The sequence below is a fragment of the Typopeltis vanoorti genome, chromosome 7 (assembly GCF_054136105.1).
Source record: "Typopeltis vanoorti isolate ZY-2024b chromosome 7, IOZ_Tvanoo_1.0, whole genome shotgun sequence".
In the NCBI taxonomy this organism is placed as follows: Eukaryota; Metazoa; Arthropoda; class Arachnida; order Uropygi; family Thelyphonidae; genus Typopeltis; species Typopeltis vanoorti.
Genome location: NC_143555.1, coordinates 84008504 through 84021022, shown reverse-complemented (window position 1 = coordinate 84021022; position 12519 = coordinate 84008504). Strand labels below are relative to the sequence as shown.

Genomic DNA, 12519 nt, shown 5'->3' with positions numbered 1-12519 from the left:
ATATACGGATACCAACGTTAACTTCATGATCGCACCATACATTATGTGGTTATTAGCATTAACTATGAGGAGGAGAAACATTGAAATAAATGCATGGTACGTTTATTTTTTATATTAACTTTTTTTAAAGTTTGTTTCCTTTACTGAATAGATTTCTTTTTTGTTTTATGTTGTTCCCACCTACGAAAGGTTATTTGTAAACCTATAATACATTTGTATACCGTGGGAAAATTATGAATTTTTATTTTCTATTTTTATCAGTTATATATTTTTAATATAGTCCCGAAACTCCGCTCTAGAGACCAAACATAGAACTTTTTAAAGCGACTTTAGGCCTAAAATAAACGGGACGGTGGTCTCATACTGGGCAATGACGTCGATCTCCACCCCCTTCCCCTAAATACAATCACAGATACCCACGCCGAGATTCAAACCCTCAACCTGTTGCTTGGAGAGTGGGTACGCTAACCACTCAGCCAACCAGCTTGGCAAATTTGACAGCTGTTTTTTATTTATTTATTTATTATTATTTTTCTAAATTTATTTTTATTTATTTATTTTTTTGGTTGTTTGTTTAACTAACAAGTGGATGATTTCTATACTCTTAAATTTACCACCGAATCTGGAACACTGTCCTAGCTGACTTTTGTATATTATTGTTAAAATTAATTCGATGATGGAATCTCTGACCTTCAGTTTCGTGATGTGAAACAGAATTTGTGTTTTCCCCTTTTGGAAACAAAAAGATATACTGGATAGTAGCATGGGGAACAGATAATAGCGTTATGTCTGGATAAGGCCTTGGAGGTGTCACGTGATAATAGTAATACCGGACCCACCTGGTTGGTCGAGCGGATATCACACTTTCAAATTACAGTTCATGGGTTTTATTCCATTTTAGCATGGATGTTTGTGAAACTCTTTAGGTTTACATGTGGTTTCATCTTGTTTAGTGGGGGAGAGGGACTTGAAGTGGACTGAAAAATGCTACACGTTTGGTCTCTTGAACAAAAGTGCCTGATTATTTAATTCTTACCTGCCCACGATACTAAATAGGTTTACAATCTTTCTTGGGTGGGATTCACATAACTTGACTTCAGAGACATCTAACCAGTGCTACGATATGGCCGATAAGTCCTCTGAAACACAGTCTAATAATTGCGTTTTTTTTGTTTTTTTTAACTTGCCAATTTGTCCGCTTTGTGTAAAGATAAACCCCTTGTCATCTCTATATGAGACATGTTAACTTGCTTTCTGCTGAAAAATTCTCGTATAACTGCTAACTGGGATTCAAACCAAGATTTTTTTTTTCTAGTCCTATAACACGATAGCGTCATGTGTACAAGTGATTAGAGTGAAGAAAGGAATATGTTAATGTGTATTATGCATATGCATAAATATCCATTCTGGATAGTCATTTGAAACACCATATACATATTGTCCTCAAAAAATAATATCAAAATGATTACCTGTACGATGGAGTTCCACTAAGTCTTTGCTAGGTAATTTCTCTTCTATTAGATTTATGGAAAATGGAGAATAGTCCGTAGTGTTCATTTCATAATGCCAGAAAGCCAACTTGATAGCTGAAAGTGCAGCTTCATCTCCCGGAAAAGTTATTACACCTAAACAAAGCATATTTAAAACATATTTAAAACAAAGTAATAGAAAAAGGAGGAAAAGGGTGTACAACTGATAGTTAAGCTATGCTGTTTCAGAGTAACTTGACTAAATCACCATAGATCTACCTGAATTTTCTTTTGGCTAGTAGGCTCCATATATCTTTCAGGCTCACCTTAAATATTTTTCTTCCTCCTCCCTCCTGACTATTCCAATGCTGAATGACCGAATAAAAATTCCCCCCTTTCTCCTAAAATCCTATGATGAACCAACTAACAAACGATATTAATGGATATTCAGCACTTCCAGTCAACAAACCCGCCAAAACGAGGTGTACACTTATTTATTTATTTATTATTTCGTCTATTAAGTAATTCATAATAACTACGGCCAGTTATTGGAAGCAAAAGGGCTTTTGCTTCCACAGCGTTAGATCGCCAGAAGAAAGACCGTTATAGGTTCAATTCTTGTTGCCAACCAGAGGAACTTTTTCTAAGCCTTTTTTTCGACCGGTTGCAGAGTTCGTCGATCTCTAGCATAGGCAAGTAGAATTTTATTTTCCGGAAATGCCGATTTATGTCCCGCATTTCAAAAAATAAAAAAATTGACTGTATAACTCAGGGTTTCCCAAATTGTGTTCCGTGGAAGGAATAAGTGTTCCGCGAGAAGTTCCTGGAATTTGTCATTTTAGTTTTCTAAGCATTTTTCATGAATAAATATTTTATAGTGGAAATATTCTGATGAGAATAATATTCGTGAATATGTCGAAAAGCTCAGACCCAGAGCGCCTAATAACATCTGTGTATCGTTAATTTTCACACATCGAAACCTTCCAACATTTGGGATAGGGAATACCGCTGTTTATGACTATCATAAAAATTGCCTGCAAGCCGATTATAACAATGGTGGCATATCCTCTGTTCTCAAGTGGAAAAGAAACAAATGGATAGTTCCTGTTGTAGCAAATGTCAGTGACCAAGCGGCATATTTTTAAATATCGAAATATTCATAAATTATCGTTAATTTTCACACATCGAAATCTTTCAACAATCGGGAAAGAGAATACCGCTGTTTATGACCGATCATAAAAATTGCCTGCAAGCCCATTACAACAATGGGCGGCGTATGTATCCTCTGTTCTTAAAACTGAACGAAATAACACCTGTGTTGCAAATGTTAGTGACCAATCAGCAAGGAAGTATAAAGAAAATTTTTCCACTGAAATTGAAGATCAAGGTAGTCTGTATCCGGTTCTCAAATCTAGTAATATTGAATACTTTCTTCGCAAGTTCGTATTGTAGGTGAAAGTGCTTGTTTTGAAACCGTAGTGAGTGCCGTGATTTTTTAAAAGTAATAGGAATACAGATTTAAATTTTGATATGAATAAGAGACAAGGGACTTTGTTTAATTTTGGTATTAAGAAATCTCTTATTGAAGGTGTTTGTGACGCAACAGATAGAGAGTCATCCACCACCAGCCTACAAAGCGATCTCCAGGATGTACAAAAGGAGGGGAAACTACCAGCACACAGGAGAAAAAGTGCATTCACTCGTAAGTACTTATAATAATATTATAAATTTTTGGTGATCAGAATGGGACATGTCAATGAAAATCAGCACAAATTTATTTAATGATTCTTGTGTTTAACTGATGTTTAATTAATTAATTTAATTAACACACATTTTCCATAGAAAATATACTAGGCATATTGTTAACCGCCTTATCCAAGAATTATTATAGTTATGAGAGCCGAGGATACTCGGAAAGCGTGGATTCTTAAAAGGCTTGTTAGAACCCAATCATGATCATGAGATTTTTAATCGCTTCTCCCGATATGATTTGAACGGGAGTACTTATCCTTTTGACCTTTACGAAACTGTCAAAGGAGTTCATATCGAGTGTACGAAATGACGAAAACTTATAAGAGATTTCTTGTCGAATTTCGAAACGAAAACTTACAAGAGATTTCTTGTCGAATTTCGAAACGAAAACATCGCGTTTATGCGATAGTAAATACGGACTGAAATACCGAAGCTCCTTCGTCTTACATTAGTCATAAACAGTGGCGACTCGTGGCTTGAAACCGTGGGGGTACTGCAACTTTCGAAATATACATACACATTGTAAGTACAGTGTACACGTGTTTGGATAAAATATCAAAATTATGATAAAAAGAAAAAATTAAATATGAAAAATATTGTTTATTATCGATAAAATTATACAGTTTAGTATAATTCAAAATTACTTAAAAATAAAATCCATTCCTTTAATTACAATTAAAGGAATGGATTTACAATTTCGCATCTCATATGACGTGCATATGCTTGCGCGCGTAGCAATATGACACTGTGGTAAACACAGTGATGCTAGCGTCCTTCGCCTTCCTAAGTGCCTATAAGATGGATTTTTATTGTTTTTTTATACAAAATAAGAAAATTGTATAGGGTTGTTGATGATAAAATTAAATATTACAAGCAAATATAAATAAATTAACAAATATATTTATATATCGAGAAAAATTGGGGATGCTGAAGTTCCACAGTGCCTTGCACGAGCCGCCCCTGCTCATAAATATATGCCCGCAAACTGAATAAATTTCTGTCTTGAGAATGTTGTCTTCACCAAAATTAAATCTTTAGTAGAAATAATAATATACAAATACGATAGTTTTGGGGGCGGGGAGTTGTTATTATTATTTGAAATTTATAATTAAGTTCTTAATCTTAGATGCCATGAATTTTATCAAATACTGACAACTAAATATTGCGAAATAACGAGATGGCTATAGAATTTACTTTCTGTGAAATCTTTCGGTTTCACTTCCATTATATCGCACAGGGAGGTCTCCATCCGATGAAAAACATGCCTGATATCAAAGTTCACTACGCGAGAATAGACACTTCTTAGAGCGAATATTACTGGAGGACTCCTCACTTGTATATTTAACCTTGTGATTTCTGATCATTAACAGACTCGATTTATGTCCTCGCCTATCTTCGGACGTGTTCATCCCATCACTCATTCTCCTTAGACCTAGTTCCCACGCTCCGTAGAAGCTGAATAACAACCACGTGCAATTTTAGTAACTTGTTTGTGTACTATAAAGAGGAATACGTTTCCTGTTTGTGCTGAAACTATCACTCTGTTCTTTCTTTACTGATTAATATTTTATTATTATTACATATTCACCATCATCTCTTAATAAAATAATCTCCATTTTAAAAATCGATAGCAACTTTTACGAAAAGATGCAAACCTATATATATATATATATATATATATATATATATATATATATATATAGGTTTGCATTGAAAATTATGTGTGTGTGTGTGTGTGATTTTTTTATTATCTTTTCCCACATAATAATGGAACCCTGCTCTAGAGACCAAGCACGGAAGTTTTTCAAGCCACCACTTCCGACTCCAATAAGCAGGACGGTGGTCTGTCTCACACCAATTCATTTCCCACCAGAAAACAATCAGAAACATCCATGCCTCGGCGGGATTCAAACCCACCGTGGGTGGTTGTTGTTTGACTCTAAAAGTGAAGCAAATTTGGCCTGTCAATTGTGCGCGATACACGATCAGTTTGTCTATTTATTTACAGGCAGAGAAGTTTCCTGAAAGTAAACCTTTCACCTCTGTTTGAGAGAGGTTAATTGCTTTCAGTTACAATGTCTTCATGGATTAAATATTCATCACATTCTAGACAGGAATTGATCCAGTGTTTCAAACCAAATGGTTGGCTAGTTGGCACTTTCGTTCTCCAAACAACATAATCGTGCGTTTGAATCTTTCAAGTGAATGAATTTCACCATCACCCTGTTTATTTGATTCACTGCTTTGCCATGAGGGGATGGGGGGGGATTCGATAACAACCATTGCATGTTACATTTATTGGAAAGTATATATAATCAATTCCATGAATCCCGTAGCAAATATTTCATAATTGTGCCATTCCTCCATTGAACTGAGTGGAGGGCACCAAGGTACTGATTCTACCAATACTATATATATTTTTGCAACAACAACAACAACAACAACAACAACAACAACAATAATAATAATAATAATAATAATAATAATAATAATAATAATAATAATAATAATAATAATATCACAAAAAATGTACATTAAATGAAGTGTGGCGACCATGAGCACTGTATGCGATGTTATTTGACTGCATACACTCCAGTTTTCAACAGGAAACACTCGATCACCACCACCACTGTACGAATCGGCTTAAAAGCGACTATTTGGTTGATTCATTTGAATAAATATATTAGGTAAATCTGAGCCTCTGTACTTCAGCTGGTTATAGACCTTTGGTTTTTCCAACCCTTTGGAAACTCCCGGAAACTCATGTCTCGCATACAGAACAAACGCAATTTACAGACAAAAATTATTGTCGGTAATAGTGGTGGTGGTGGTGTTGGGCGGTAGATGGCGTTATGCGTAATTGGAGAATTCAGTAGTGGAGACAGTGAGTTATGTGTATCTGGAGGATTAAGTAGTAGTGAAGACGGTGAGGTATGTGGTGAAGTGGAGAGCCCTCCCGCGATGAGTCCTTGAACTCCTTGGATGTGTTATGTAATAATAATAATAATATAGAGGCAGTTAACCACATATCAAGTTATCCTAATATCGGACACTGCACAGCACACTCCTTTATCGGGCTTGTATAATATTAGTGTATGGAAATATGGCCTGTCATTGATTCAGCTATCGGTAACTTCACGAGTCTAGCTCCCGTTGAAGTTTTGTAAGTGGGAGCTAGACTCGTGAAGTTACGGATAGCTGAATCAATGACAGGCCATATTTCCATATCCAAGTGACAAAAGCTCTCAGTGTCTCCACTTCAACTTCCTGTATATATAAGTGTCTAGTCATGAAGATATTTGATGTGTAAAGTTTTGTTTGCTCTTGCTTGGGCAGAATAAGGGTGAAAAGAAAATAATATAATTACTTTTTAAGGCTAATTTATGTTTTTATAAGATGAGAAAAGAGGGTGATCCCCCCCCCCCCTCGAAGGTGGATATTAATTAATTTATTAATCTGTCTACGATCAGTGGCTTACAAACAGAGAAAGACGCCACTCCTTTAAATTCAGAAACAGAATTTCAAAACAATAATTTTTTTAATTAAAATTTTTGAAAGCATGTATTGCAAAGTATCTAAAGTTCGAAATATTGTTGAACACAGAAATTTTTTAACACCTCCAGAGAGTCCAAAGACTCATCAAGGGAGAGTGTGCAAACAGCATCGAACGATTGACCCTTCCAACTACTAACCGCGCTCAAACTTGCTTAACTTTGTTTCGTGAGCCATTAGCAGCATAGGCTCTACCAATCGACCAACGTTTACAGACCAATGAGAGTATGCAATCCTTAAATGATTTCAATTTTTTTACCGATGTTTTTTTATCCTACGTTAATGCCATAAATGTCACATATAACATTTTTCGATTTTAAAAAATCGAATTTTGTACATTATAAAGATGTGCAAAAAATAATGTGAGATACTTTCAAAAAATAAATAAAGATAGATACTTTCAGACATTGATAATTTTGTTGTTAATAAAAAAGAATTTAACATCACGTCGTCATAGCAATACTTATGACATTTCATATCGTGTTGTTCTTAATGCCATCACACGGCTTGTATGTTTTAAGGTTAATACTCTAACGTCTGCCTTGTATTTGTTAATCTAACAGCCACTAACACCTGTAATACGTAATATTCAGGTTGAAATATCTAGAAATAAATACTTTTATTTTAATCCTCATGTATACGTTTAATATTGTCTTATTTAACATTACATTTAACATTCAACATTTTATTTAATGCAATTCATGAAATTCTTCAAGTACTAAGCCTTTTTTTTTTCTTTTTCTTTTTTTTTTTTTTTTTCAGGTCATGCATTTCGACAAAGATAGCTTGAAATATTTATAGCTGGAAAGATCAATTTTGGTTGAATGTATTAAATTATTAGTCATTTTGGTTTCAACTGTACAAACTTCTGTTTTGTCTTTTCAACTGCATGACCTAATCGAGGTAGTACGTTCGTGAAAAGAAGTTGCTGTATCCGATACCTGCAAAAATGAGATGAATGTACTTTGATAAGAAAACAGCTCTTTCAGATTCTAAGATTTATGAGAAAGAAGTTTAATTTTATGACATAAGGATACTAAATGTAACTGGAGTCGGAAACTTGTACAGCCATCAAGAAACAGACTTCACATTTGCAGAGTATTTAGAGCTATGTCATTATTTATTTATTTATATATATTTTTTTGTTTAGGTTTTTTTTTTTTTTTCCCATAAACAAGGCACTATTTCATTTGTCCACCTCCAGCCAGCTAACTTTTCCATTTGGTTTTTGGTTTAAACTTTTCATTAAAATTTTAATTCAGCCAATGTTGCATTCCCCCCAATTACTGGGGGGATACTTCCTTATTTTATTTAGTGTAGGGGGGAGAGGGGGAGGTGATAATCCTGTGGTTGAGTAGATTCGATGTGTGTCACTGGCTTGGAAAAGATCCGGGTTCATTACTACAAAGGATTGAAACTGGAAAATGGAAGATTTTTCTTAATTTTCCTTAATATAAAACCATTTTCCGGGAAGAAAATCCCGGAAGATGGTTTTATATCTCGTAAAACATGCAAGCCAGTCTTCTGAACACACACGTAATTTACAGACAGAGCAGACAATGGATATAGGTTTAACCATAAGCAGTAAGTGGGTTTCTGAGACGTCATTTTACTTGGCTGTGATGACTGTCCTTTGAGCCTAACATGAAAGGGAATATAGGAAGATATATTCATGCATTGCTCATATTCATTACAATTCGTGCCACCGAATGGAAGTTCTCATTCTCAAATATATATCCCATAACTCCTTAATTGGTAAATCTCCGTACCTTAGTCAGTAACAATGATGCTATTTGGCTAGAAAGACCTGGGATCAAATCCCATCTAGGACGCGAAGAACGTTTACTTAATTATTACTTAAGGTGAGTTAATTAGTCTCATACAGAGCTGACAGAAGTTTTACCCTGCAAAATAAGAAAAGCGGCTAGAAGAGCGCGACCAATTAATAAGCATAATTATAATATACAGGTCTCACTGTTTCAGTTGCTTTCGCACTAATTCCAAACATCCCAACTCTCCTTAAATATTTGAAATTATGAATCACAAGATTCATAATGCTAGGCAGATTAAATATACTTCTGGTACTATATGAGCGCACCATCTCATTTCATCCTTTCGTGTTAGGATCAACAGCTTGTCACCGCCAACTAACTTGGCTTCTTAGAAACCTACTTATTCATTATGATGGGGTAATTAATCTATCTGCTATGTCTGTAAACTGCATGCGTTCTTCTGGCAGGTTTGCTTGTTTTGCTGGATGAAAAAAAATCCCGAATTTCCTTGGGGGAGGGGGAACTCTACCATCTCCATGAGACATCGGCTAAGTTACCTTCAGTTAACTCTAGTAAACGTTCTTTCCGGCCTGGATGGAATTCGAACCCAGATCTTTCCAGTCGACGGACATCGTCGATGCGAATGCTTCTATATGAATATCAACACTAAATATTACTACTATATTCATGAAATGCAAAATTTATATAGAAATTGGCCCCCTATTAAAAGGAATTGAAAGTAATGTAATTTCAGATCACTTAGATTCTTTTAATGCTGAAGGCGAGACCGGGAACTCGTATTTGTGTATTAATATTATTCGAATTAAAAATAATAATATACTATTTATGATACTATACTATAATATACAAATAAATAAATAAATTTATTAATAATATCAGTAATACACTATCACCATTGTATATTCATATTCAGGGACAGCTCGTGCATAGGTACTACGGAACTGCAGCACCCCCTTTTCTCGATGCATAAATATATTTATTAATTTATTTATATTTGCTTGTAATATTTAATTTTATCATCAACAATTCTATACAATCAGGGCCGAGCCGTGCTAATATATATATATATATATATATATATATATATTTTTTTTTTTTATTATTTATTTTTTTTTTATTTTATTTTATTTTTTTATTTTTTTTTTTGAACTAAATACATCACCAGTTTTTTATAATTTGTTTGAAGTGAAACGTTATCAATATTACCACAGATTTTATTTCACAGAGTAAGCATCGACTCAGCGAAAATTGTATAAATATTCTCGCTTGTTTATTATATTTTTAGTGGAAATTGTTAGTTTCAGACAGACCGTGAAGTCATACCATCGACAGGGTGTAGCATAGAAGCAGCCTGCCTAACGGCGCTGCTTAATAAGGATGCTCGTTCAGCCGTATTACGGCAACATGCTATTTTACAAAAATACAGCGTTTAGTTTAGTAAATAAAAAAGGCGCCAGTTCCCATTGACAGTTAAATATGTGCTTATTATATTTTATTAATGAAAAAATTACAGTCCTACATACTAAAACTAAACATTTTAGAACCCACTTATCACAGATATTTAAGAAAACAACCCATAAAGTATCATACGATGTGAATTTCATAAACTTTTATAGTCTATATATATATATATATATATAGACTATGTATATATATATATATATATATATATATATATATATATATATATAGACTATGTATATACATGATTACAATGATTACATGATTACAATACATGATTACAATGCAACAAATGAAAGAACAGCTTCAAATACAACTACAACGTTTTCATGCTAATTATGTATAAAGACTGTCTGTGTTGTTCATCGTCTTTTAACCCTCAATGTTTAGTGTTTTTTCTTTTATAATGTCACCTGAAGAAGGCTGTTACAGGCCGAAACTAGTAGTGTGTTTATATTAAAACCTTTTTAATTAAATCTCGGTTCTAGTCATTCAATTTTTTTCATAAAACTATATATATATATATGTAGAAAGTATTTTTCCTTGGGTATAATAAATGTTAAAAATACCAAGCAATTTTAAACCTGGTTTTACTCCATTTCCCAAGTAAGCAAACAGACAAATATAAGTCAAGTTTGCGCCTGCAAGTGATGCAAGTCTAGCTGATCCTACAGGTAGTGCAAGACCAAGGCAACTCGTGGTAAAGGTGGCATAAGCTCTGATCACTAATCTTAATATTTACCCTTAATTCCAAAACACACACACACACACACACACACACACATATATATATATGCATGAATTCTCCTACTCAAATTGTGAACCACTATCGCCCCGACTTTCACATTTTACTCCCTGCAGTAAACAATTCGCCCTCCACAACAGCAACTATATTGCAAAAACACGAAAAGCAATTAGTTTTATCATGTCACTGAATAAGGTTCACAGACATTTGCAGACTGTGTAATATATTTCTCAACAAATAGTGCAATTAGAGAAAACTGGAAATATATAAACACTAACTAATAATCACATCTCCCCTCCAACAGAAACTGCTGTATAGACTGGAGCAAACCACATGTTGCAGGTGCAACATATGGTTTTGCTTGACAATACCCCCCTCATGAACGTGCTAAAACTAAGAAATATGTATATAGTGAATGCATTTCAGATATTATGGAAATCGGTTTAAGAGAATTAGCATTTCGATTCAATTGTCAGCTTGTTTTGTTTGGGTCGCGCGATCTTTTGTTAATATCGCACCAATCATATGCACTTTTTAATACAGTAGTTGCTTTTTCTCTACTTGCCTACAGTCGCGCACATCTTTCACTTCTCATTAGTAATTTGTCAAGGATTGTTCATTACGTATCTCAAGTCTTAAATTACTGGTAATTTTTGCTTGATATAATGGGAAAGAAGATGACTCTATTTGGGTAGATAACTTTGATTGTTGCACACAAGGAAACCGCTCTCGAGGACAGAAGTGATGGAGAACAGAAGCTTCTTGGTAAGTCGTACCCATTTTCACTTTTTTTTTCCTGAAAACATTAGTGTCCGAAAATCCCCGCATGTATCTCGCACCACGATTTTTTAGCTTTAATTTTGGGAAAAAAGCGCGAGTTATAGTCGAGTAAATACGGTAATTTTTTTAGCTTTCAAATTCTTAAGTATGGCTAATTGGTTAAAGACTGGATTTATAAAACGCAAAAAAGAGAGTAATATAGCAGATATAAAAATAGGCAATTTCACTTGTCTCATTGATGATAAATTATTTATATTAAGTTAAAATGTATAGTATCTTTATAAATTTTGTTCTATTAAAAATAAATATTTTTTTTGTTTAAATGTACACAAATGTTCATCTAAATTCAAATAAAACAGACATTTACAATGAAATATATTTATTATTATTATTATTATTATTATTATTATTATTATTATTATTATTATTATTATTATTATTTTGAAAAGGTACTTGTTAATAATAAAAATTAAAGAAAGGAGTATACAGAAATCTGAAGTTTCAGACACACTGATCTATCAAAATATTTAGTCTGAAACATAGATGTATAGTACGATGTTCGTTTTCTTAAATTCAACTTCGAATTTGGATAGACGAAATAGCGTCTATCCAAATATGCACTTCTTACATTTTTTTTTCAGCGTCATTTCAATTTTGAATGGGAGACATATTGAATGTATGTTTAAGTGACTTCGGACAATTTTTGACTTGTTTTTGTGAATTTGGATTATTATTCACGTAAAGTAAGTACGTCTATTATATTTTTGCTAAGTTTGATTGTTTCATTCTAGTTAATTATCTTATTTTGAAAACAAAAGATTTTTATATTATGTTGGGTAGACGTCTAGAAAATAAATAATTTTCAATAAGAGATTTATTTATATATTTGTTCTTGTTCTGGTTGGAAGACATTGGGGTTGGGGTCCTTTTACTAATTTCTTTAATAAATAATTTTAATATTCTAGAA

General features: G+C 33.5%; 1 protein-coding gene across 2 annotated transcripts in view; it reads right to left on the bottom strand.

The window, feature by feature from the left end:
* Nucleotides 1–12519, bottom strand: part of LOC150104821 (glutamate receptor 1-like) — a 301010-nt gene that overhangs the window by 284237 nt on the left and 4254 nt on the right. For both annotated transcript variants that reach the window (XM_090395997.1, XM_090395998.1), the window contains exon 2: nt 1470–1625. In XM_090395997.1, coding sequence (XP_090252123.1) covers nt 1470–1625 — 156 coding nt within the window. The remainder of the gene's footprint in view (nt 1–1469; nt 1626–12519) is intronic.